The following is a 25,834-nucleotide window of genomic DNA, read 5'->3' on the forward strand; positions in this document are numbered from 1 at the left end:
AGCAGCTTTGCAGAAAAGGACCTGGTGGACAAGCTGGCCATGAGCCAGCGATGTGCCCTTGCAGCAAAGGCAACTAACGGTATCCTGGGCTGCATTAGGAGGAGTGTTGCCAGAAGGTCGAGGAAGGTGATCCTTCCCCTCTACTCAGCACTGGTGAGGCAATACCTGGAGTACTGTGTCCAGTTCTGGGCTCCCCAGTACAAGGAGGACATGGACATGCTGGACAGAGTCCAGCAAAGGGCCACTGAGATCATTAAGAGACTGGAGCATCTGTCATACAAGGAGAAGCCAAGAGAGCTGGGACTATTCAGCCTGTAGAAGAGAAGTCTCAGGTGGGACCTCATCAATATGGTTAAATATCTGATGGTAAAGGTGTAAAGAAGATGGAGCCAGACTGTTCTCAGTCGTATCCAGTGACTGGATGGGCACAAACTGATATACAAGAAATTCCATGTAAACGTGAGAAAAAGCTTTGTTTATTGTAAGGGTGATCAAACACTGGAACAGGTTGCCCAGAGAGGTTGTGGAGCTTCCATCCATGGAGATATTCAAATCCCGGCTGGACACGGTCCTGGGTACGCTGCTCTAGCTGAACTTGCTTGAGCAGGGGGTTGGACTACATGATCTCCTAAGATCCCTTCCAACCTCAACCATTCTGTGATTCTGCTATGTGGATGATACCTCCCAAACTGCATTTACCATAGGAACTTCTCCAAGAAATAACCAGGCCTTCCTGGGGAAAGGCAAAAATCTACACTAATCTTAAAAAACAAGAGTCACAAAACAGCCTACAGTCAATTTGTTGGCCCAGCTTAGGCGACTTAAACTCAGGTGAGTGGGAAGCTTGTTTTTCCAACTTCAGTTGGAGGGTACTATATGACTGTAAAGCCCTTCTGCACGGCTGCCGATCTTATGTTTTGTGGTGCAGATGACAGCCTCTAAGAAAAAGCAGCACTCTCATGATTGGCACAACCAGTGTTACCTGTATATTCAATTTGACTTGATTATGGAACAAATCAAATATATTTTCACTAGATTATGTTTTCCACCCATTTATGTGGTCACAACAGAACACAGAAATACATTATGAAGACTGTTTTCCATTTTAACCTTCACAAAAACTCACCAAACGAAACCCAATATGTATTTCACTTTGTTTCGCTATCAAGCATAGGGATGATGCAGTGCAGACAACTACATGGCATTCTGATAAAACCTTATCATCCTTGCCCCAGCCTTCAAGAAAAGTGAGGAATCATTACAATCTTCCACTGCAATCAGTAAGACTCAAGTGTGAGTCAAGCGAATTTTTTTTCTTTGTTTTGACGGCATTTTTTTGTTGTTTTCATTAAATCTGGCACAGTGAAGGAGATGAGGGTGCCCATTTCCTTTCCTTTTAAATACACAATTCTCTTTCTTCTTCCTTGAACTAAAACATGTTGAGAATTGCTCTAACTCGACAAAGTGCTATGTGAGATGCATGCTGGGCAGGAGTCTTCTGAATATCTCAGTATGTTTTTATTTTATCTTGCAATATTACATATGGAGCTTTAGGACTCAAATCCACCATGCTGGCATTGATTTTCTCCTCCTCTGAATCAAAAGGGAGAATGGTACTGAATGCACTGTGGCTGGAACTAGCAAATTTCAATGTCTTTCTCTAGTGACGTACAGGTAGGCGGATTTGTGTATCGCTTTACAAGGAGGTGTCATCTGCCCTGGCTTATGTTATATTTTCTGACTTGGTTGGGCAAGTGTCCGTTTTGTTATCACCATCCCAAAGCTGTGTATAACATGATGTTGTATAACCAAATTTGGTACATACTGAAAGAAGTACGCTGTAGTTATTTGGTTTAGAAATGTGCTGTCAGAGATTAGCATCTGGCATGGCTGGCTAGCCACAGTGTAAGACAAGGGAATATGGGCTAAACTCTTGTTTCTGGACCAGTGAAGATACCTACTCAGTGGAAACTCCATCAGACCCCCTGGGAGGAAGAAGTGCTCTATGATCTTTGCAAGCAGGCCCCAGAAGGAGCCTGTGAAAGGGAAGAAGAAGAAAAGAACAGGGCTGTTCTAGTAAAGGGAGGGAAGACAAAAACATGTGAGACAGAACGAAGAGAAATGTGGGGAAAAAACCCCTAGCAAGTCCTATTTCCTAAAGAGAGCTGTGGTCTTACAGTATGTACAGTTTCTAAGGGCCAAGCCAAGCTAATTGTTTCTGACAGCAAACAGTTGTTCAACCAAAGGAGCAGCTCCACACCTCACCGGGAGTACTTTGGTACATTAGTATGCTCCCAATAGCCCCAAACCCCGATTCTATGTGTTTTTTCCAAATGAAAACAGAACTTAACAAATGTACTTCCTTAGATTAGGTATTAGCTAGTAGTATTTACTTTGTAAAGGCCATTAGTTGATTCTTAATACAGGCTTAAGGATTCTGTGGCATCACTTACAAACTGCAAGTGCTAGCAAGAAGCAGCACAACTATGTGGTATTTTCAACATGCCTGTGGTTTCCTAACCACAGTATCGGACACCAAGTGCCAACAGCCCCCACGATGAAGCAGAGCACACTACCCACCTCATCAGATGCAGTCAGCACTGCAGTCCTGCTGTATGGTGCTGCTCTTCCTTGCAGCAGTGTGCTTTATATGGAAAGCACACTAATTTGACAGGTATTGTAAACACCCTCCAGTCACAGTAAAACAGCCATTTTCAGCTACGCAGAGAAAGAGCTTGCGTTTATTATGGTGGTGACTCTACTCTGTGTAAAAGTGAAGTTATTGACACCTGATGGACTCATTCATTGCTAGATCTGTACCCTTCATTTAAAGCCAACAACACTCTTCAGGTTGGAATTTTCCAAATATAGCTTTGACAACCCAGTTCTGAGAGCCCAGGGGAAGAGACATGACTACTTTGCTAATTGATGCTCATACACCAGAGAGAATCGGCACTGTCTACAGCAGAGTTTTCCCTTAAAGTGGACTAGGTCAGTTGGATGGCAATTGCACTAAGTCAAACAGTAATTCTCATAACTAGACCCTCTTTCCCTAAATTATTACACATCCACAACAGTATTACTACAGTGGGAAAACTATGTACTCAAATGTTTGGGGAGACCAGCACTGAAACAGCATGCGTGCATTTAATTTCAGCTGCCCGTATATGTGTCTTGCATAGTTTCAAACCACTTGGAACTTGTCAATAATCTAGTTTGGCCTCTTGCATAATCCAAGACATACATTTCCCTCTGGTAGGGGACTGAGCATACTGTGCTCAAGAACTTGTATTTTTAACAATAGCACAGCTAGTACTTGGCTAATACATACATTTCAGAAAGGCATCCAGTCTTCTGATGGCCTCGAGGAGATGCAGAATTTACCACTTGTTACATTATATCCTCAGTTGCATAAACCCAGTCTTAAGTTCTCCATGGGAACACTGTCTCATTCAGTATGCAGGACAAAATCACTTAGCTAGCAGCCATTCAATATTTAATTTTTGCCCTTTTTATTTGATGCATAGCCCTAAAAGCCTTGTTTACTGCACATTATTCCCGCTCTGTTCTGAAGGCAGAATGATTAATTTCTTTACAGGCTTTTCTATAGTGCTCATCAGATGCTTCTAATTTGTTATGTGCAATTTCCTAGCTTTTGGGAAAGCATACAACGGAATGCCATTATGTAGCATCCTATAACTACTGCCATGATTCATATGAGCAGGGATAGACTAGACCTTTGCTATCTTGGCTAACAGGTGTAAACCACAGGCTGCCAGCACGGCCAAGCTAAAGAAGATGAGGCACATGCTTAAGCAAGTGATTTTCACTTATATTTGCTGGCACCAGGATGGAAAGATTCACAATTTTAAGGGGACTGAGGCTATGGAGTGGAAGTACTCTTACAGGTTCACGCTTCTATGTCTCTCATAAGACTGACCCCTTTAATTCATCCTTTCCAACATGCCCACCCCTCAACCCATGTGTCTCAGCCTGGTTCCTTAATCCAGTCTCACTCTTCTTACCTATCCAGTCTTACCTATCTTATCTTATTTTCTATCTATCCTTATTTCTCTCACTTTGTTATTGAGTTTATCTTTCCTCTTCCCTACTTGCTTTATGGACTGAGTCTCTGCTCCCAAATTCCCCATCTCACTGTCTTTTTCACCTCTCCTAAATTTTACTTCCATCCCTTGACTAAGAGATGATGGAGCTTACTGGGGTTTGAGGGGAATGAGCATTCACAGACTCCTTAGAGGTTTCAGAAATACATATCTACTAAGCATGTATAAAATGTGGTTTTTAAAGGTTATAACTTGGATAACCTAGGAAGGATTTTCTTAGGGATGGTAAAAAGCACGTTAATATGTTACAAAGACTGACCATTCCTGACAAAACCTGGAGACAATAAAGCACAGTAAAAAAGATGTCACAGAATCCTTTAAGGTCTCTTCTTTAGCCTCATTTTCAGAAACAGTTAAGCCATGTTGGGTGACGTTTTCCAGAGTAAACTGGGCCAGAGCAGATGTGCATCTCAGAAATTTTTATTCCAAATCACTATAGTTTCAGAAAATTGCAAGCAACTGAAATGGGAAGACACAGTATGTGGTTCTGCCACAAAATAAGACAAAAATGAAAGCTGTTAGTATCATGTCGGCATCTAACTTGATGGCTGCTCTGATATCAGTGACTTGTCTGAAATCATGACACTAACTGAGCAAAGAATGTCATTCTATCTTGCCAGGTTTTTACCAACTGATTTTGTAAAGGTTGGATCACGGCAACAAAGTAATATTATTGCCTCATTAAAGCCTGATATGCGCATAGCTGTTTTGTAACCTTCTCCTGACTTATGCACCAGCTATTCATTTGCTGGTTTTGCACTGAACATTCATTATTACCGAATATCTCATCCCTTGCCTGTAGGTTCTACTATTTTCTCTCAATTATAGCTTGACTTTACGTTTGTCCTCTTGTGCACTGATACCCCTTCAGTTTTGGAGTTGCCTGCAAACCTCATCAGGACCAAATTTATGCCAGGAAACACAAATCTGCTAACAAAGACACAAAGCGGTCACATGGATATAGAATTCCTGTAAAAATTAAATTAGTCAAGAAAGACTTTTAAAATCCCAGAGAGACCTAGTAAGGGCTACAGTTAACAAGACACATCATTGATGAAATATGATTAACTGTTCTGATTTCATAAGAGAAGTGGGTTTTGGCCTTCCACAAAGCTCCCTGTATTATTATTAAGCTCTAGGCCCTATGTCTGTAAATAAGTTTGTTTTTGGGATGGTGCAACGGAAAAAATACTTGCGGGGTAGGAGTGTTACCAAAAAACCCCACATACGTGGAGTCACTGCCCCTACACAAGGTCGGAGCTAAGCCACAGCTTAAGACAATAACAGATTAATTTTATTGTAAACTCATAGTTTATCTTTATTTGAGTAGACACAAGACTCCAGCCCAAGGTTTACAAACCCCATATATATCTATATTCTATAGTTATTTAGTTTAGATCTTTCAAACATCAGTGTACTGCTTATTTAAAATGCATAACAGTTAGTAGGAAAACCAGCAAAGACAAAGCAGTGAATTGAGTTCCAAAACTATCATCCTTTGTCAATTAAAATATTTACTTTTGACACAAGTCCTAATTAGTTAAAAACATTCAATCCAGTCTTAAAATAGAGGTTCAAGCTACCCAATTTATTCTTGGAACAGTCACTTGCTCTCAGGATTAGGAAGACAACAGCATCCAGAGCAAGCATGAGCCCCTCTCCCCTCTTATTACAGTTAATCAGGAACATAAATACTATAATGGAGCTGAGCCCCTGCAAACTCACCAGGCTGTGCATAATTTCCACTCCAGCTGGATTCACTGTGAGCGCTTCATCATACAATTGCCTAGCCTCCTCCAAATTGCCTTTCATCTCTTCGAGCCTCCCACGCATGTACAGTACAGCATGAGATGTGGGGAAAAGACTAGCTGCCTCCTGGATACAAAAGCCTGCTTCTTTGAGATGCTGTTGTTCCATGAAGAGTTCAGCTAAAAAAAAAAAAAAAACACAAACAAAAAACGTAACACACCGAAAACCACCCTACCATTAGTTGAAATAAGTCAGAGACCTTTCTTCACATTAATTACATATCATCTCCCTTAAGCATATTAAAACATGAGGCCATGATCCTGCACAGTGCTGCTACTATGGTTAGTGCTTACTATCACAAGTGGATTCACTGAATGGATCTTTTTTTAATGCTAAGGGCTCTATAGAGATGTTCATGGACATCTTTAGGTGTTGTCCTGACAGAGGACGGCCTTAAGGATTCCTTAATCTGGAATGTAAACAGTGCTGAACTGAGCCCTAAGGAAGCAGGGCTGGTAGCCACTTGGAGCCATCATATGTATTTCCAAATAATCTGGGGGAAAAAAAGAACAGAATAAGCCAACACTCTCTACTGAGAACTTTAAACATGTCAGAGTAATAGGATACATCTGACTGAGCTGGACATTAGATAACTTATTTAAGAGTATTTCCACATTTTAAATGATGATTAGAAGCGTTTCTCTCTGCTTATTTGTCTAGTTTATAAGATAGCTGTCTCAACTTCTCAGAGACTATTAAAATCAAAAGGCTTTTATCATAGAGACTTACTTACATTGTGTATCCACACATTTACTTCCTCATACATACTCTACAGAAAAATGAGAGCTCTTGGAAAAGACTGCTCAGTCATTTACTTCCTTCAACCATCAGCAACTATCTTAGTGGTTTTCTTAGAAACAAAAATGTAACAGGCATACTAATGTGCCTGACTGTCAGTTAATTGTTAAATAATTTCTCATGTTAAACAAATTTCATAACATAACTCATGGTTAAACTAACATTTCTCAGGATTTGGACTAGATCATCGTTGGACTAGATGATCATTGTGTTGGACCAGATGAGGGTTGTATTTCCAACTGAAATAGTCTATTCTAATTCTATATTTATTATGCATTAAATCCTTGCAAAAGGCTTCAAAAGTGATACTCAATTTTCACTGCCACACGTAACTGAAAAGGGAAACTGTGTTTTTAGATATATATCTGTACATATGCATGTATGTATATAAAATAATTCTCTCCCTTCATACAGCAGCCATTGCTCTTTAGTCCATAACCTGTTTGTGTTCTACACATTATCACTGCAAAAGCTCAAAGCCTCTTTTTTTTTTTAACTGATGTGGTAATGCACTAAGTATTGACAGTTCAAGAGTCCAATTCAAAATGACTAATTCAGTCTCCAGATTTAGATAAATAATTCTGAAATTAGACACAACCTTAAATGCCCTGACTTCTAAAGGTAGTGAATATTCTCAGAAAGTCTCTGCGAGGGGGGAAATTAGCCTGAAAATTCCTCTTAAATAGCTTTGAAACTCTGCCAGTTTCAAAACGCCAGGAGACCTAGATGACTGTGGGGACTTGGCATGCTGACATGGAGCTTGCTGGGTAGAGGTGAGCAGGAGAGCATCCCAAAGGCAGTCCTGCCTGACCATAGAAAGGCTTCTCCTTGCCCTATCTGACATGAGACTGGGACCACAAATAGCACGTTTATGGGCACACTGAAAACAATCATGTACTGAAATGACAGCATGGCCGAATACCGTTCCACTTCTGAAGTGGTCCTTCTAGAAGAAGGGTGAGACATTGCTGAGAAAATGCTCGAATGTTTCTTAGCCATCCCTAGGTTGTGCTACAGATAAATGTCATTCTCCAAGGCTGTCAACATGAGCAAAACATTAGTTCCTTGGTAAGAGCTATGCTCTTTAAGAGTGACTCATATACATTTCTCTCTGGTTAATCATTATAAAATCTCAGCATGCATCCCTTCCCTTGGCTCCAAGAGGCTGCAGCTATCTATAGTAACAGAAAGCAAGGCCATGTACCTTGTCAAGCTGAGTATGCATGCAGCCTTATTCAAAATTTTGTGGGAGGACAGTATTTTACTTGCACTTCCCAAGGAACAGAGCATTTTCCTGCCAAGTGCTGCATAGCAGCTGAGGCCGTGCATGTGGCAATAATGAGGATGGGGATGTGCAAAGTGACAATTCACAGCCTGAAGATAAACACTTCATTTGCAAAGTTAGCACTAACTTAGTGGCACAAAAGAAGGGGTGAAATCCCAGCACCGTTTGAAGTCAGCATAAGTTCTGGATACTGCCATATTAAAAGCTCTATTAGCAACTAACAGCATAATGTGACTTGTTTCATTTCAGAAAAGAATCGGGAGCAAGGGGGTTTAGATGTGAAATCACGCACAGTCAGTGTTTCAATGCATACAAAATGGAGAGTACTTATTCTTTCTTTCAATGGTGCCTGTAAATCTTCTTCAGTAATAACAATTATTTAGAGGAAGTGCAGCAACACAGAATCTAAATAAGATCTACAAATTGTATTTTATGGTATGGTAATGTAGCATATTAAAGTTCAGTCCATTTCTTTGCAGGCTCAATAGTCAATAAAAATGATTTAATGGTGTGGGAGGCCTAATTTGCATAAAAAAATGAGGTGCCTTTGGGTTACAAAAAGAAAGGAGTGCACCCACCCAGCTAAAAATAGACATTAAGGGAAATCATTTAGGCCTGCGTTAAAATGTGTTTTCTGTAAACTCATTTTTCACTTCTATTACATACTCATTTTATTTACAGATTAACAAGATACACTTATGCAACATGGAATAAAAACACAGCTAGAGGCAGAAATCAAAACCAAAAACCAAGGACTCATTAAATTTATCACGGTAATACTCCTGCCTCCTCAACGGTACTGAAAGTACTAAAACACCTGCCTTTACATTACCTGGGTTAGCAGCTTCCTGTCCACTGGATTATTCACTGTATCTCCTTATATCACCTAATCATGGTGTAGATAAACATCTAACCAAATTAGCAGCCCTCACGAGGAAGTTTTGTTATAGAGACGTGGCACCCAATTCCACTCTAAAGCAGAGGGTATCTCCTCAGGCTGACACACGTACAGAAGATCTGTAATTCTTATCCTGTGAAAGGTTCAATGCTTCAGGGAAACCATTTATGAACCTCCAATTGTTGGACTACATCATTCTTGGTACTGACAGTCTTCGCAGCTTTGAATCTAAAGGCCATTGCAAGCTTCCTTGCTCTCTCTCACTTAACACTATCTTCATAAAAACTTAAACACGTTCAAAACAGAATGTAAATTAAGTACCACCAAAGGCTCTCTGAATGCTACTGAGCAAAGAGAGATGATCATCCTGGATGTACCACCTCCTCTATTAGCCTCTCTGAAGTAATGCTGGAAATTCTGAGCATGAATGATTATTAGGGAATATTTCAGCATTTTTACCTATAGGTATGGGCTGAGACAGTGCACTGTATGGATGGGCAAAGACAGGATGAATCGTGCACTGTCTCCTTTCATTCACTAATTGAAGCTTGAGCCTGCACCCACTGAGACCACGAGCAGCTATCCAGCTGACTCCAAGGTCCAGCCTAGAATGATTAATTTCTTTCTCATATCCACCTTATGCTTCCCATCTGTGCTCTCTTGCAGTACTGTCCAGCCTGCTCTGCTGTTCTTCCAAACAACTGTTGTCTCCTCTTGTGGCTATGGCCTCCTTTGTCTTGACTTGCAACTAGACTTCCACTGATAAACCAGTCTTAATGCTGGGCCCAGTCCCAGAGAGCAGCACGCATCTCCACTCACATTATCATTAGCTCCTAATATGAGCTCCTAGTTCTTCCAGCTGTTTCTGCGAGCATCTAGGTTAACCTACAGTGAAGGTCCTTAATCAAGTGAGAATTGCCAGAAGCTTATCAACTACTCACTCTCCAAAGGCCAGTAACAAACACACAGACTGAGAGCACTTCCCAGAACACTGACAAAGCTGAGTCTCCTGCAGTCAAGCTCCTTTTTTCATCTCCAAGATAAACTATTTGACAGAGCTCTGTTAGGGAGTCCATCAGAGGAGTAACAACAGTGTAAGCTAGTCATGTCTGCATCACAGTGCTAGTCTGAGGAACAGAGTTGCCTGCCATCACCTTGAACGTTGACTCTATTTCCCATTTCCTAAGTGTTTTAAAGCAGTGTCAAGAGTGATTGTGCTTGTCACCACAGAAGCAGCAACAACTGTAATTCTAGCCAAAAAAAATCAAACGTATTTGAAATGTATTTCTGCGATGTGAATAACCCAAGAGTTAAAATTTCAGTCCTTGCGAATCACGTCCAGTGTTATCCAAGACACAGCGCTTAACTCCCACAAGCAGACTGCTCCACATCACTTGGTCATGTGTGCCCGCCAGATCTAAAGCTACCATCACTCTCGTCCACCCCAAAAAAGCTACTGCATAGCGACACAGCCAGCGCAATGCAGCCAGATGACCAGCAGGATGGTACAGTGGGGAGCAGCCCTTCACACTTTAAGAAGGTGAGAGCACCTGTGAGGACGTGTAGGGAGGTGATTTCTGTTCCACATCATCTGCCTTCAGGAGCTATTAATGCTTGTTACTGCAGCAGCCCTTAGCCAGCTGGAAAGACCCACTCCTCTGAGACAGCTCTGCCTGCAGCAGTGAATACAGAGCTATTACTGTGACAAAGGGTTCCCCCGCTGCCTTTCCTTTCTGGCAGGTGATGTTTAGTCATTGTTCCATATTACGACACCACCCTGCACACAGTAGCTTGACAATTCGCGGGCAGATTAGATGGAAGATTCCTCAAGCCGTATCCTGACTGAATAATTTCATTCGATGCAAACCTTTGATACAGAAATGAAGGAGAACAGAAACTGCCATGTGTTCCTATCCACCTGAGCTCAGCTGCTTGCTCTTTTGAATGAGGCAAGAGATTTACATCCTCAAAGGCTGTCTTTGCATGCAAACTGGTATTTAACTGGAGTCCAGAGACCCGCTTTAAATTTCCAAGCTTTGGGTCTCACAGGGGGCTGAAATGGCCACTAAGGTTATTTGCAAATGCAGCATTAGAATGAAAATTTCTGGAAGCAACACAGAACTACCACAAGCTACCTTCTCTACTAAATGGCGCAGTCAAAACAGTACTTGAAATAATACAAGAAAGCTGGTTCCTTTATGTGAAGCGGGCCCTGCTCACTGGTGAGGAAACACTTCTTTCACAGCTGGGAGAACCATCTTCTAGGCAAGAAGGCCACCACTGATAAGGGTGACAGAAAAATGCTTCTGTTGGAAGGGCACCTTTTGGGTTTTCTTGTAACTCTCTCAAAACACATATTACTGGCTATAGTCAAAGAAAGGACTTCTAAGTCTTCATATTCCAGCCCAGTGAAGTATAAATTCCTATTTTCTGTCTCTGGTATGAATAAATGTCCTGCTTCCTTCTTCCTAACTGTGTACACTTAATCACTTGCCTAAAAGTTACTGAGCAGCTGAGGAATGTTAGTATTTGGTACCCTCTGTCGTTCTCTGGGTACCACTGGTAGTGCAACAGGTTTCTCTCCACCTCTCGGCAATGGATCTACGGACTGCTTAACAAAGAGCATTGCTAGCTGCTGCCTGTATCCTTCACAAGTGAGTGTTCACACGTATGTGCATGTTTTCACGTCCCAGATTTTGAGAAATGGCATGTGCTCTTTGAAGATGGCCCATACCAACGGATTATCAGTCCACAAAGTTTCACGTCCTGCTCCAGCAATGAGAAATATCCAGAAGCCTCAGGAATGGGGGAAGCAATCCAAAATGCGTAGTACTGATATAAGGCCAAGACTCCTTTTGACTTTTTAAATTCTTTGTTGATAGAAAATAAAATAAACCAAGCTGGAGAGTGTAGATCAAAACCTGGTATCCCTCTGAGGACATTCAGATGAATAGAAATGGGGAGTCCGGTGATCCTTAGCCTACACCAGAAAAGCCTAGGACAGAGCTTGCTAAACCAGGAGGCTTAGTAGAACCACTGCTGGCTTCTTAACTTCACAAGTAACATTTCAAAGGGGACCAAACCAGCTCACTTTACCATTTCTGTCTCCAGTGTGAAGTGTTCCTAATCCCTCCTAGTAAGTAAACACTGCAGCGCAGCCATCTTTGCAGCACACCTTTATTCTCCTCAGTAATAGCTATGCAATAAAGGACTCCCTCCTGCTCCCCCTCGCCAGGCTCCAGCTTTTCACACTGCTTTGTGTCACTGTAAAGAGCCACAAAAATCAGCACCACTCAAAAACTCAAGCAGTGAATGGGGAAGTTCTAAATTTGAAATTCTAAAATTTGAAAGCACAGGGCTTTTTTTAAACAAAAAATAAATAAAAATATTAGAATTGCTTCAGCAACCAGTGCTGCATCACGGGACAGTATCTGATCCCAGCTATTCTGGCAATGTCAGTAAAGATGTCTCCCAAACCTGATAAACACCTTTAATATCAGAGCTAGTAACTTGAGGGGGCTTAGGATCGCTAAAAGCTTCAAGAAGGAAGAGCATTTAAATACGCGTGCGCAAGCTGTGCAAATACAAGCTGTGGTGGGTGAACCGAGGGGCAGCAGGGGAGGGCCCGGCCATGCCCTTGGCTGCTGCTGGGGCGCCCGCTGTGCGGCTGTGCGGCTGCAGGCCAGCCGCTTGAAGATTCCAGCCCACTGGCCCCGATGACACATTCTCGTGGAACAAAGCCCATCTCCTCTAACGCAGCTTTTTCCCAGGAATTGGCCCGTACGGAATAAAATAAATAAATTGCAAGCGTTTTGTGAAGGGAAGAAAAAAAGTTCCTGCTGTATGTAACTCAGGGGAGCAGATGTTTTTCCATTAGCTCACTGTTCTCTGCTACACTGGCTCTCTTTAAATTTCTTGCTCGTGGCATATTCATTATAATATTTTTTTCCTAGGGTAAACTTTAGCACGTTACTGAGACAGCAGGTAGCCCACTCCAGCCCCACTGTGAGTATATGGAGTAGTTATCCTAGCCATTTTTCTTTAAATGCTCCTTTAAATTAGCCTTAGGTCTACCTGGTGAGGTTCGCAGACTGGGCTTAGCAGGCATTTAGCCAATCTTAGATCAAATTACCAGACCTACTTTGCTGTGAGTGGCCATATTTGGTAAAGTATTGGGTTAGTCAAGAAGCTAAATTGCCAGATATAAAGTACCAGTAAAGACAAACAAAGTGGACATTGTAGTTAAAAGTAAAGCTTAAAATAATATAGCAACGGGAGATGGAATATTAGAACTCTTATTAAAACTGGCTTGCAGCATTCTAAAATGCTCTGTACAAATGGAGCATACAGTTATTGCTGCCTGAAAATACAATCACACATACTTCAGATAAGAAATCACTCTAGTTACCCAAAGAACTTAAAACTATTAAAACTATTTCTTTTCAGTACTGACACACTTTGCTCTCTGGGTCAAAAGTGATCTTATAAAAATGTCGCATGAAGGTAAATTTTGGTCATAAATTTGAACTATTTCAAGTACGTTTTCCTTAGCCAAACAGCATGATTGTATTTCCTAAACAGAAAGGAGGAGTACTGGCATGATTTTAAAAAGGAAATAAGGGGTAGAAATAGTTCTTAGGTCAGACATTTCTCTTGGTAACACAAGCAGTATTATCACCAGTAATCTCTAGGATTCCCCTTGCAGCTCTTCCTGCAACAAGAGGTGGAATGACTTAACAAGCTTTACCAATGCTGTGGAAGTTCCTTCGCTCCTCTCAAAGTTGAATTCAAGCTCTCAGTCATGAAAAGTAGAACAAAGAGGAAAAACGGGCATACAGATGGCACAAAGACCACCTTCTCCTGGAGCTGCACCACAGCAGCATGCGCACTGCAGCACCGTTCCTGAGTACTCCTTGAAATGACCTGTTTCTCAGACTTGGGGCCAAGAATAATGCTTAGGCTTATTAATGTTAAAGCCTAATGAGACAACTCTCTCCTTTTAAGAAGCCATTACATTTCAAGAGGACTGGAAGGTTATTGTTAAAAGGGACCAGACAAGCCCTGTTAATCACAGTCTTTGCTGCAGAACACTTGAAAACAGTATGCCTATTGGTATTCCCCTAAGCATGCTTGCTGCAGGGAGTGGACAACCTCTCTAGTCTTCGGGGACAGCAGACCTTGTACTCTTCCAAAGCTAATCATGACTACCTGCAGGGAAAACAGGAAGATATGGAAGCCCACTGAAGAAATGTACTAAGATCCCTGCTGCAGATCCCAGCTGGTCCTACAAGAGATCGCTGGACATAAGATTAACAGTGAGAATTCACAGTTTTATTTGGATGTGTGAAAGAGAAGAGGAGGACTCTTTCTAGAGACCACAGATCCATCAAGTAGCTCTTTGGTTGCTTACACTTTACAAAAAATTAGCTTGCCCCCAAAGTTCACTAGGCACTGCTGCAGGGAAAGCCAAGGTGCGGCATCCATTATAGTGCAGCATATCTGGACTTAGCAGCTGCACTTCCAAAGCTGCTGCTTTATTATCTTCCCTACATAACTGCGCTGGTCATAAACCCAGAAAAGTTACAGATAAAACACTAAGTCTATGCCCTCTTATGTGTGAGATAAGTATCTTTATCACAGGACACAAAAGCTTAACTACTTGCACAGGGTTCACAGCCTCGCTCGCCTTCAGCCACTGTTAAAAGAATGCACATGTTCTCATGCACTGATTGTGAGACCCATTAGGAGCCCAACAAGGGCTCTCCAGCTCCGAGGGACTGAGGCTGCTTCTGCACAAGGCAGGAACTCCTATTGCAGCTGCAGGTGGAGGGTGATATAGTAACAATTCCCCTACATAAGCACAACCTGATAGCTACCATCCACTAATGGTCCCCTTGCAAGCATATGTGCTGGCTTTGTGGCCTGGCCTGGCTGCTGAAAGGCTGTAAGAACAGCCTCATACAGCTGTGGGATAGCTGGTTTTGTATGCCTCTTTACAACCTAAGTGCAGAAAGCTCTAACTGGATGAGTCAGTTGGTACTATTAGTTTTCATGCCTTGGGATATGAAGAGGCATGGGAACTGCAATGGCTCTAATGGAACCCAGACACAATTGCAGCCTGGTGCTCTAAATCCATACCCACACACAGAGACGTGGCCAACTGCGCCCCGTTAGTGTCTGAAAAGGACAGACACTTTGTTATAAATTTACTGTAGTATGAGGTTAGGAAATTGTAATAATTTTATCTAAAGATTTATGATTCATGCTAAAAAGGTTAAAGTGTTAATGACAACAAAACCAACAATACACAAGTCATTTCCCAAAGGCAGATTAACATTTTTTCCCCTTAGAGATAGGACACTGAAGTATGAAAAGTTAGGCAACTTGCCTAAGGTCACAAGATGAGTCACTGACTGAAAAAGGACAAGTCTATGCTAAACCTGATAGAAATCTACAGCATACTGGTGTGGCTCTATCATGAATGTGAAGGGACTCCGGATGCAGACATCAAAATGTTACGCTAATCGCCTGTTGCTTTCCACAGCTGTTAATTTTGGGGTGAGCTGTAACACAAAAGCATGTGACTACCTCAGCTGTTTTTAACCACGCATTTCTGTTTAATTTGTTGTTTATGAAATATCTCTATTTTGGAAGTTACTAGCTTCTTACGAGTATACCTATTCCTCCTTTTCCCTCCTCCCAGATGGGAAATATCCTAGCACAGAGGGTCACTGATACCCTTTTGGACTATTCCAATCACTAAGAGCAGTGTAAGATCCGACCCACTTCAAAGAAGTCCTCTAATTATTCAGGTGCTGTGCGCTTCCCTGCAGAGAGTAAAGGCTACCTCAAAATACCTGCATCTCTCCTCATCCCTCAGGATACCAGAATGCAGCGACTTCCACACTACTGCAAGAAGAGAACGGGCAGTACCTCACCAAGAGCTCATTAAGCTGCATCCGTAACAATAACTGACTTCAGTAACAAAATTACAAAGCAGTCACAGTATGTATTTTCAGAATATCAATCCTGATTCAAGTCCAGTTAAAAGTAAGCATGAAACCAAACAAAGATTTAAAAACTGATAGAATAGGACAGAAAAGTTACAGCTTATGAAAAGAAATTCTATCTAAAAGAATTAATTAACACCTTTGAGAAAGGCACTCGATTTACACTGAAAAGTAATCATAGCAATTCACAGCTAGGTCACAGCAAGCACTAGGTCTTTATTGCTTTTGTCTTTTCATTCAGCAGCAAAAACATAAACTGCCTAGAGCTACCTGCAGGATGATGGACAACAGACACCTGACTTCTCATCACAATAAACGCTGGGTTTTTTTGCTCCCCACCAGCCTCCCCTGCAGCCTTAAATCAGGAGCATAAACTGAGTAAAGCAAAACCTTGATAGTGATTTTGAAGCCCACAGCACATCACTGAAATTTACATACGCACAAGCCATTAAGTGAACGCATGTGATTAACTTAAAGGACGATGCATTCCATAAGGAACTTCTTTTGTTCTTTAACAGTTAGTCAAATGATAACAAAAAGAATGTCACATATTTTGTACCAGAACTGAAGTCTAATTGGTAGGAAATGGCCCACAAAAACAGCTATAAAAATCTTTGCTGAGAAGTAGGGTGAGGCTGCCAGGTTTTATGTGAGAATTGTCAATTGTACAGATTAGCTAAATGAGAATTTGAAAGGTTCTCCTGCATACAGAATAGCAAATTATCAGCAAGGTTCCAGTGGGCTCTGCTTTTTTTTTCGTTGCAAATGGTAGGAGAGACATCTAAGAAGCAATCACAGCACTCAAATGTAATTTCAGGCGCACAACTGTGGGCCCAGTTGTGGAAGAAAAGCTGTATCTCTTAAGAGCAAAATTGCAGGGTCAGAACTCTTTCTATCAGTCCTGAAATGCTGGAATGCAAATGGTAGAATGTGCTGTGCAACTCTGTTCCTCACCAAGTGTCCTACATAAAACTCTTTCATGAGTTTGGAGATTGCCTCTGGGTAGAGTTCCTTCTCACTATTCTCTTTTCCCTTTATGCTGTAGCATCTCTGCACAAGTGCCTCAAAATGACATGCAACCTACAAGTCCTTGGTAGATTCAAACAGTCAAGGATAAAATGAGTGGAGGACTTGCCCTTTTTAATAATTTTCACTTACACCTCAGCAAAGATTGGAATGTTCCCAGTCTGAATAACTTTTAATATATGGTTTGCCCAGTCTTATTACAGGGAAGCACACAGGAAAAGGAGCATGAAAATAATTGTCCCTACCAACTACCATTTGTTAATGAAGAACTACCTACCCTCTTCTTTTAAAAGCATATTTTAGTGATGACTGAAGTTTTGTGTGTGTTATGGAAAAATGGAGGTGAGCTGAAAAATTGCACTACGCCAGTATTTTTTTTGTTATATTGAATCAAATAAGTGGAATTTCAAAAACCAGCCGGGATAGATAGGCAGCTTTTCTGCTGGAATAAGGTGATTTTCAACTACTGATTTCAACTACTCCCTTAATACTTATGTCATCTCATTCACCACTGGAGGGAAAAAGGAACTCTGGGTGGTCCAGGACTTACCAGCTTGTAGCCAAATTTGTTCAAGAGCTGTCCACAGCTGCATAGGTCCTTGCTTCATTGCGCTGCTCTGCATAGTTATTTCAGACATGGCCTGTTCCAGTCGTGATGCAGCAAGGGAAGAGGCTCGCTGTGATCCTATGGGCCAAACAAACAAGAACAGTAATGCATTTTATAATTCTTTGGGATATTTCTTTGACTCATTAAGGCAGCAGGTCTGATTATTCACTCACTGCACCAGTTTTATGCAATAAGAACTCCACTGAATTCTGGCGTGACCAACTGGAGAACCATGTTTTATAAAAGGTTAATTTACTGAAAAAAAACACTAAATTACTCAAGGGCTGCAGCTCAAACAAGCGAATTAAGAGACAGACAGTAATTTTAGAGAGGTCTGCTTAGCATTCATCAAGGAAGCAACCGTATTTTGCTCATTTGGAAAGCAGAACTCTACCATCAAATATTTCCCATGAATACTTATTAGTAACCCATTTTATAAGCACACTGTCACCATACAATTGCAAAATATGGCCTACTAATGTAAAATCTTAGTACAGCATTACAGACTAGCTTGGCACTGTTCACACAGCATACACATTTCAAGTGACATCAATATTGTTCTACTGGTTTAGAGGCAGCGTGGTTTTTCATTTAACCTTGGGGAGCAGAGAGCTCAGTGCTTTGACTCTATTAACCTTTAGCATGCGCTGTAACATTTACGCAAGAATAAAGTATTTGGCACCCACATCTCTGGGACAAAACATCACATCAAAAGCTACTCCCAGGAAGAATGTATGGGCAGAGAGCACATTCTCCAGTACAGCAAGTAGGATTATACTGGTGAGCCGACCTCTCAGAGGGGTACCAAGAGGACAGTAACAAAATAAGAAGCTACAAAATGGGATTTCAGAGTTGGCTTTGTAAAGCTTTGGGAAATAAATATTTTCATATACATAGGTTTAATGTGACTTTAAGGGTGATAAGCTCTTTCTCTGGAGAGCTGCTGTGACTGAAGCACTTGCGCTGATTAGCATTACTCTGCAATCTATCCTTACAGGCTGACCTTGTAGACCACAAGATCCCGGAGTTAAAATCCCAGTTTCTCTCACCGCAGCCACCCTGGGGGAACAGCAGAGCCTAGGAACAGGTACTCGGAGAAGCTGGGATGGCTCTGGGCAGGGGAAGGGACAGAAGGGCATAAAACCTGTCACGGGGCATATGCATTAAGTGGTCTCTGAGACAGACAGCATGCTTTTCCAGCTGGGGTGTGCTGAAGAGAGGGTTGCCAAACCTCACCTCCTTGCCAGCAGACCATCAGCTAGGGCTGGGGTGCTGGCAGGCAGAGCAGCGTGGTCCCTTGGCCAGTGGTCCTCTGAACGCTGAGCTGGGACCCAGCCTTCTGCCAGGTGCGAGGGGAGGCACATTTCTGCTTCGTGCTCCTTTGACACCTGTGTGGCACAGGGCAGGATACAGCCCGCAGCTTTGACCTAACCCGAGGCAGCGCTGCCTGCCTCTGAGAGTGTCATGGCTAGGGAAAGGCTGCAAGTGCAACTCGAAGCCTAAAACTGCTATGGGAAATATTTGTCCCATTATCTCACCGCTAACTAATGTCATTCATTTTAAGCAGGAGAACTTCAAAACAGCCCTGCAGTGCAGGCGCCTCCTACGGCTCCCTTGGAAAATGCAAATGTCCTCTTCCTAGATGCATTTCTTAAATTCCTACGTGTTCTCAAAGACATTCCTGATCTAATGTTCCAAGAGATGACAGTGCAGTAATGTAGCAATTACGGCTTTAATGGTACAGTAAAAGCCATTCTGCTTTGCACCGAGAATTTATTATATTTAACAGTTTATTTAACGGATCCATCTTCAGCCTGTTTCACTGCATGGGATTCCTCCCCCTGCCCTGCCCACTCACACTCCTCTCCCCTCCATCCCTCCCTCCACCTGGGAGAAATTTCACCGAAACTCCCAGGAATTCAAGTCAGACAAGCGTAGTTTAACACAGGGAAAACTACCAGGCACTCCCCCCCAGCCATCCAAAACACCGACAGCTTCTTTGCTGTGCAGAGGCAACAAGAAAATGGCCACATGAACAGCTAGTGATGTTATTAGGAGCACTTCGAAGTTAGGGCAGACCTCTTGCCTTCTAGATTGGCAAACTTGAAAAAAATTACATAGGCTTTGGGGATTTTGCAGTCACCCTAACCAAATTCTTATATTAGCACTCCTGATCATGTTAGTATGCTTTGAAAGCAACTTTCAGTATTACATTTCTCTGCCAAGACTGCCCTCTTTCAGAGAGGCTTTCCGGAGCTGTGTTTCTTACAAGCACTTGTACCTAATGCTGGTCTGACTGCCTTAGGTGGGCAGATGGGCTGGTGTTTTATTCACATCCTCACAGAGCTCAGGGAAATCCTCTTTTCCTTGCAAGTCAATCCAAAGAGACTATGTCACTATAAGGCACCTTTGTGCATTTTGGAGAGGTTCACACACTGCTGTGAGGCTGAACAGCCACTTAGGATCTACCAAAGCATCCTTCCTTCACAAAGCAGGCTTTACAGGAATATTACTTATGAGCTGGTTGCACTCGAAGGAACATGAGTTATCTGCTCCTCTCCTCCTTCTCTTCATTAGCCGGGTAGTTGCCAATAGGGGAAAGCCTGCGATTTGGGACTGATCTTGCCCAGTGCTGTGGGCTTCAATCGGCACAGCCATAAAAAGGGAACCCACGTTATTTAGCAATTCGCAGCGGAGGCTCTTTGCATTTAACAGCCTTTAGCATTCCAGTCCTTTGATGTTTATTTTCTTTTCCATTTCAGCCTACATAAGGAAGCGAACCACACCAGGCAAGAGACCAGTCAATCCCTTCCCATCCCTGCCCAGCCTCAGACACAGATACGTTCCTTGTTCTAAACACACACACGCCAGATGACAAGGTGCTCTCCATCCCAGCCCATACCCACACATTTGCTACTGCTGCTCTTACCCATCTTTGCTGGACCGCTCACAGGAACACTCCTTAAAGCTTGTCTGCCCAAATATACTCTGTAAGAGAAGGTCTTTGCCAGCCTGGCCCTTCTGGACTGAAAGGGGCTCAGCCACAGCTCTGAACCTCAGGCAAGCAATATGGTGACCCTGGGGGTGGGCTGAGGGCTACTGGAGCCAGAAAAGAGTATACCTCTAACACACAGCGTCTCCCGAGAGAGGGTGTAGGCATGTATCACACTGGTATCACTCTGACCTCAGGGTGGTGGTGGGAGCCGGAAAAACTTCAAGCAACATTAAAAAAAAGTCTCTGAATGTCTCATTATAAAATATCTCTTCCTAAAGAAATGTAGATCTTTATATGCTAAAAAACCCCACAAAACCTGTCTCACAGAACTTTAATGTCATGCCTCAAAATACATGCAAATGTTGGCATAAGAAGATATCACATCTATTTGTTATTTTTAGTGCAGTCTCTTTCTCTTTTTAACAGCTCCACTAGACAGAATATAAACTTCACATTTTACAATAAAGCCCTCCACACATTTTGGAAAGAAATCATAAAAATAACAAAATTGATTTTGTCGTGATGAGCTGTGCATATAAGCCATACAAAACATATCTAGATAATTTTAAAGCACCGTGCTAGGGTTGTTATAAGACCAAGAAGGACCAAGTTTAATATTTTGCATCTATGAAAAAACTGCTATCAAAATAGAAATGTACCTCAGTAGATTTACTAGGCTTATAAGACACACAGAATTCCCTAGCCTAAATCACTTCAGGCAAGAGCATTATAAGATAAGACTAGATCAAAAAAATAATGAAACAGCAAGGCAGCTGACTGATATCGGTGAATTTAGTTAGGAACACTGCTTCAGTTAGGAGAAGATGAAGAAAATAAAGAGGATTTAATCTTCCTGGCAGCAAACCTAAAATTCTGGCAGAGCAAATAATCTCATTGTGGTCTAACTGAGGGAGAGGCTAGTGTCAAACCCGGCCGCAGTAATCCCCCCTTCAGTGACGAGTCCAGAGATCACAGAGCGCCTGTGCATTACAGCGATACTGCCGCATGCTCCCAGGGGATTTCACAATGGAAACCAGAGCCTGTTCCAGAACGATGCAAAAAAATCGGACCTCCTCCCTCCTTCAAAGCAGCCAGCCACAGCCGCAGCTCTGGGGAGGCACAAGGGTGAGAGGGGCTAAAGCTGTGCTCTCCAATCTCACCTCCTACTGTCTTCAAAGAGGCTCCCAACTGGGACAATAGACCCAGCTGCCTCCTTCCTGCAGATGGAGAACAGCAGCACCTAGAGCCTGCAGAGCAGCGAGCCACAGACCCTTGCTGAAAACAGCCAGCGCCAGGCCTGTGCTAAGGTGGATGGTGTACTTTCAGTACCAGCCCCATCCTTACGTCCATTGTGGGTGCAACCACGTTAGCATGGAAACCTAGATTCTCAACCTGGAGGAGGAACACATTTCTTGGCTAAAACCAAACTGTATTCAGTGCAAATCACTTTATGCGCATGAAAAGCTGGTTTAAAGCTTTAAAGCTTGTACTTTACATTAACTTGCTCTTTCTGGCAGGCAGTACCATGGCATACAGCACTTTCTGCTGAACTACAGCTGCTCCATTACACGCTGGCTGCTAAAACTGGGCTAGGAGCAGGCTGGAACAGGTACCCAAAGCCATGTGCTTTTTGAGGAGGGCACTACACAGAGACCAAACATGCCTGAGCTTTGCTGTGACTCTGGAGGAGGTGCTGCAGGTCTGCAGCAGAGGAGAGAGCAGGACGCAGGAGTGAGGTCTTAGAAGGGTGGCACCCCAGTACATCAAAATATTACAGGCTCTGCTGGTGACAGTTTGGTCTCAAAATCTCAAACCATGTTGTGAAGTGGGTGTAGCCCAAACCTGGCCACACTCCTTTCTCCAGACAATTACAAAGCAAGACAAGAGATCTCCAGAAGAGCAAGGGATCCACACCCAGAATGCCTTTTACATACCATTAAGCACCACCTAAAGCTGAAGGGGCAAGAATCAATCCAGGCTCAGCCCCACAGTCTAGGCACCATAAGCCACTCACTGTTTCAGCAGCAGAGTGGGAACTAGATGAGTAACAGAAGTACTGTGGCAAATAATATTTTTTGGTTTTTATTGCTTTCCTAGTAATGCCTAGTGGCTGACGGATTCTGCAAACTGCCTACAGTGTTTTCCAAGCCATTTTCGTATGTTCACTGAAACTGAAAGTCCATTTTACTGTCCAGCATCAAGGATGATAGGGGATATTTCACAAATCTTCACAATTATCAGTGATGGCTATCCTAAATGATTCTGTATCACCAGGAAACTTTCATGTCATATCCACTCCCTTTTCCAGATAATTTTTAATATGCCAAACAGCACATATTCATTTAGTATATCCTCTTCATCTACCTGTGCTGAATTGGGCCTGTTCTCTTTAATTAAAGATGAAGACTATAGAACACTGTCATATAAACAATGAGAAAAAGGACCTATACAAAATACAGAGACTCATCTCAGCAAAGAGTAATAAAAGGGAAGTGGAATAAACAGATTAAAAATTACATAAATATGTGTGCATAGAATCAGTAAGATTACAATGACATAAATATAGACCCTAAGGGTTATAACACTACAAACAAAAAAGCAGACATGCTGAATAATGTTTTGATGTTTGAATGCTTGTATGCTCAAGACCTAACCTTGGAATGCTTTTTAACCATTGATGGGTGTAAATGGGGGTTAAACATACATAATTTAATACAAGTCATGTACTTAACATATAAGAACTTGTCCTCCATCTCTGCTGTATGTGCTGTGCATGTGACTTCACCTTTACCAATTCCAAATGTTCAAGATTAAGACCCAGACAAACCCTAATTCCCTAGCCCCAAAGCATGAGGCTTAAGTGTTAGGTTTTTTTTAAAATAAGCTTTTATATTCTTCTTGTCCAGTTTCTGAGTCTGTGAGGTTCTTTCTTTTTTGCAAGTGTTCTCTACATACACAAGGGTAGAAAGTTGCTTCCCTAAAAAAAACCCCCAAATTAAAAGGCAAGTTTCTCACATAATCATCTGATTTTGAGAGTTAGGGTTTTAAAGGAAGCACCAACCATCACGAGACTTATGATAAAAATCACAAGTCAGCAGCAGTCTCTGAAAGCCTCCTTTCCCCTTCCTGCCAAGATTAGCTTTGATGTCTCAGTTATTTCCATCTGACTATATCTGTTACTGTGAATGTGTGTTTACCCTATAATAAAACATCACAAGGTTTATGTACAAATCCCAAACCAAATCACCTTCTAATAGGAACTGACATTCTCACTCAGCTTTCCAAAACCACAACAATAGCTGGCTTGATCAGGATATCTAAAAAGGATTAAATGGGGGGGGGGGGGAGGGGGGAGGAGGAGAAGGAAAAAAAAAAGGACTGAATCATACAGTTCTTGCAGAAGTATAGTGAACTCCCATCTAACACCTTTCATGCTCATCTCAGAGAGCTTTGTAAAAGAAAGCAGGAACCTGTATCTTTGTTTTATACATGGGGAAGCCAAGGTACAAACAAACCACAGAGGCAGAGGTGGCCCTGGAGACAGATCTGGACTCCGGACCACCAGCCCAGCAACACATGCGCAGCCCTCCCCGCCCCGCCTTGCTGACGAAAACAAAACATTCCTTTCATATGAACTAGTATACACTTCTTGCATGCATTTTAGGATGGGAAAGCACAAATCTTGTTTCCTCACCAGAATCGGTATCATGAGCATCCGGGAGCGTGAGATGCAGTCCGTTATGCTTTTTGATCACCGGTGTTTCGGTCACACTACTTCCTTTCTCAGAGCCACTGTAAAGCAACAAAACCATGTTACCTGGCCACCTTTCAGTGGAGAGACAACATTCCCCTCGAAGCAGGCAATAGTCTCATCTAGCTGCTATTGGAACTGAAAACTCAAGCCTTCCAGTTGCAGGCAATCGGCTTCTTGAATGTGTTGACACCTGCACCATGCCAATGGACAGGAAGCTCAGAGACACAGTGCCCAGCAAGGGCTCCAGGGCACATGCTGGTATCAGTTTAGTTGGCTGTTGGGAGTCCTTGCAAGCTACTGGACAAGGAACATGTTGGCAACTAGAAGCCAGACCAGAGGAGGCCAACCAGCAGCTCCATGCCCAAGAACCACTGCTATCCCTTGGGCTTGTCTGCAGAAGGATTTCTTCACAGGTCTGCTGTGCTAATCCTTTTGAAACAGACCAATTACCACCTTCCACCCAGGTGCTAATTTCTTTGTTTCAAAGGGATTCTTTTCTCCTCATCCACCTTTGTTCTGTTCAAACAGAGGAGGAAGATAAAAGCTACCACATAGCTCTGCTTTATGAACGGAAGACTATCTGGTCTGCTCTTCTATTAGACTTCTGTCCTCACAGGAGCTGTCTTCCAGAAGGAAACTCCAAAAAAAAAAAAAAAGGGAAGAAAAAAAATCATGTGCCTAACAAAAGATCACTTAACGCAAATCTCCTGAGCCTTCCTTTCACCACATAGTCTGCCAGTCTGCCATCCCTCCAGGATCAGATGGTGATGATATCTCCTCTCATCATCCACTAAGGGACAAAATATCAAAAGGAAAAGTGACTGCCCTGGCTACTTTTTCTGGCACATTTCCAAGCCTGCAGCTCAGCCTTTGGACAATAATCCTCCCAGGAAACAAGCTGTCACAGAGTCATGATTGCTGTGGATGCCCCATCTTCCAGTCTGATCAGTCCTTTGGTAGGGATTGCACAGGATTCCCTTGAATTTGCATTAATCTAGCAGAAGAATTAGCTTGGGACTGTTACTTGGTTTTAAACATGATTATTCTGTTATCACAAAAAACAATAGCAAAAGATAAACCAAGTCTTGTCCTTCCCAGCTAACAATCTAGGACTAAAAGCCACTTACTGTCGTTCATCACAGTGGTAATCACATTTACAATAGCTAATTAACCTTTTACTTGGGCTTTGGGATCAAACACTACCGTTTCTGCTGATGGACCCTGAATTCTTGGCATTTGACTGTTTGCACAAATCTCTGGCCTTGACTGGGCTTCCCTGTCTTCCATACTGGTTTCCACACTGTCATCTCATTTGAGACCATCATGTGGTGACAGACACAAGGGAAAATTAAATTCTCTGTCCTGTGCCTCTGCCTTGCCGAGCCAGGATTAGCCCAAGTGTCATTACCCTGACTGCGGACTGCTGGTGGAACCATTAGGGGCATTTGTGTCTTGCTGGTGCGTTGCATATGCAGGAACATGGCAGCTGCACTTCAAAATATTACTCCCATGAGGCAAGCGCTGCTGC

The 25,834-nt window shown here is 42.5% G+C and overlaps 1 protein-coding gene and 1 long non-coding RNA gene across 6 annotated transcripts in view; one reads left to right on the plus strand and one right to left on the minus strand.

Annotated features, from left to right (window-relative positions):
* LOC140649481 (uncharacterized) overlaps positions 1 to 18,582 on the plus strand; it is a 44,230-nt gene extending 25,648 nt beyond the window's left edge. The window contains exon 3 of the long non-coding RNA XR_012041627.1: positions 18,555 to 18,582. This is a non-coding gene — a long non-coding RNA (uncharacterized lncRNA). The remainder of the gene's footprint in view (positions 1 to 18,554) is intronic.
* The window catches only part of TTC7A (tetratricopeptide repeat domain 7A), a 181,143-nt gene that overhangs the window by 33,905 nt on the left and 121,404 nt on the right, over positions 1 to 25,834 (minus strand). For all 5 annotated transcript variants that reach the window (XM_072856744.1, XM_072856741.1, XM_072856742.1 and 2 more), the window contains 3 exons: positions 24,247 to 24,344; positions 17,501 to 17,635; positions 5,850 to 6,052 (listed from right to left, as the gene is read on the minus strand). In XM_072856744.1, coding sequence (XP_072712845.1) covers positions 5,850 to 6,052; positions 17,501 to 17,635; positions 24,247 to 24,344 — 436 coding nt within the window. The remainder of the gene's footprint in view (positions 1 to 5,849; positions 6,053 to 17,500; positions 17,636 to 24,246; positions 24,345 to 25,834) is intronic.

Source organism: Ciconia boyciana, chromosome 3 (genome assembly GCF_034638445.1).
Source record: "Ciconia boyciana chromosome 3, ASM3463844v1, whole genome shotgun sequence".
Taxonomy (NCBI): Eukaryota; Metazoa; Chordata; class Aves; order Ciconiiformes; family Ciconiidae; genus Ciconia; species Ciconia boyciana.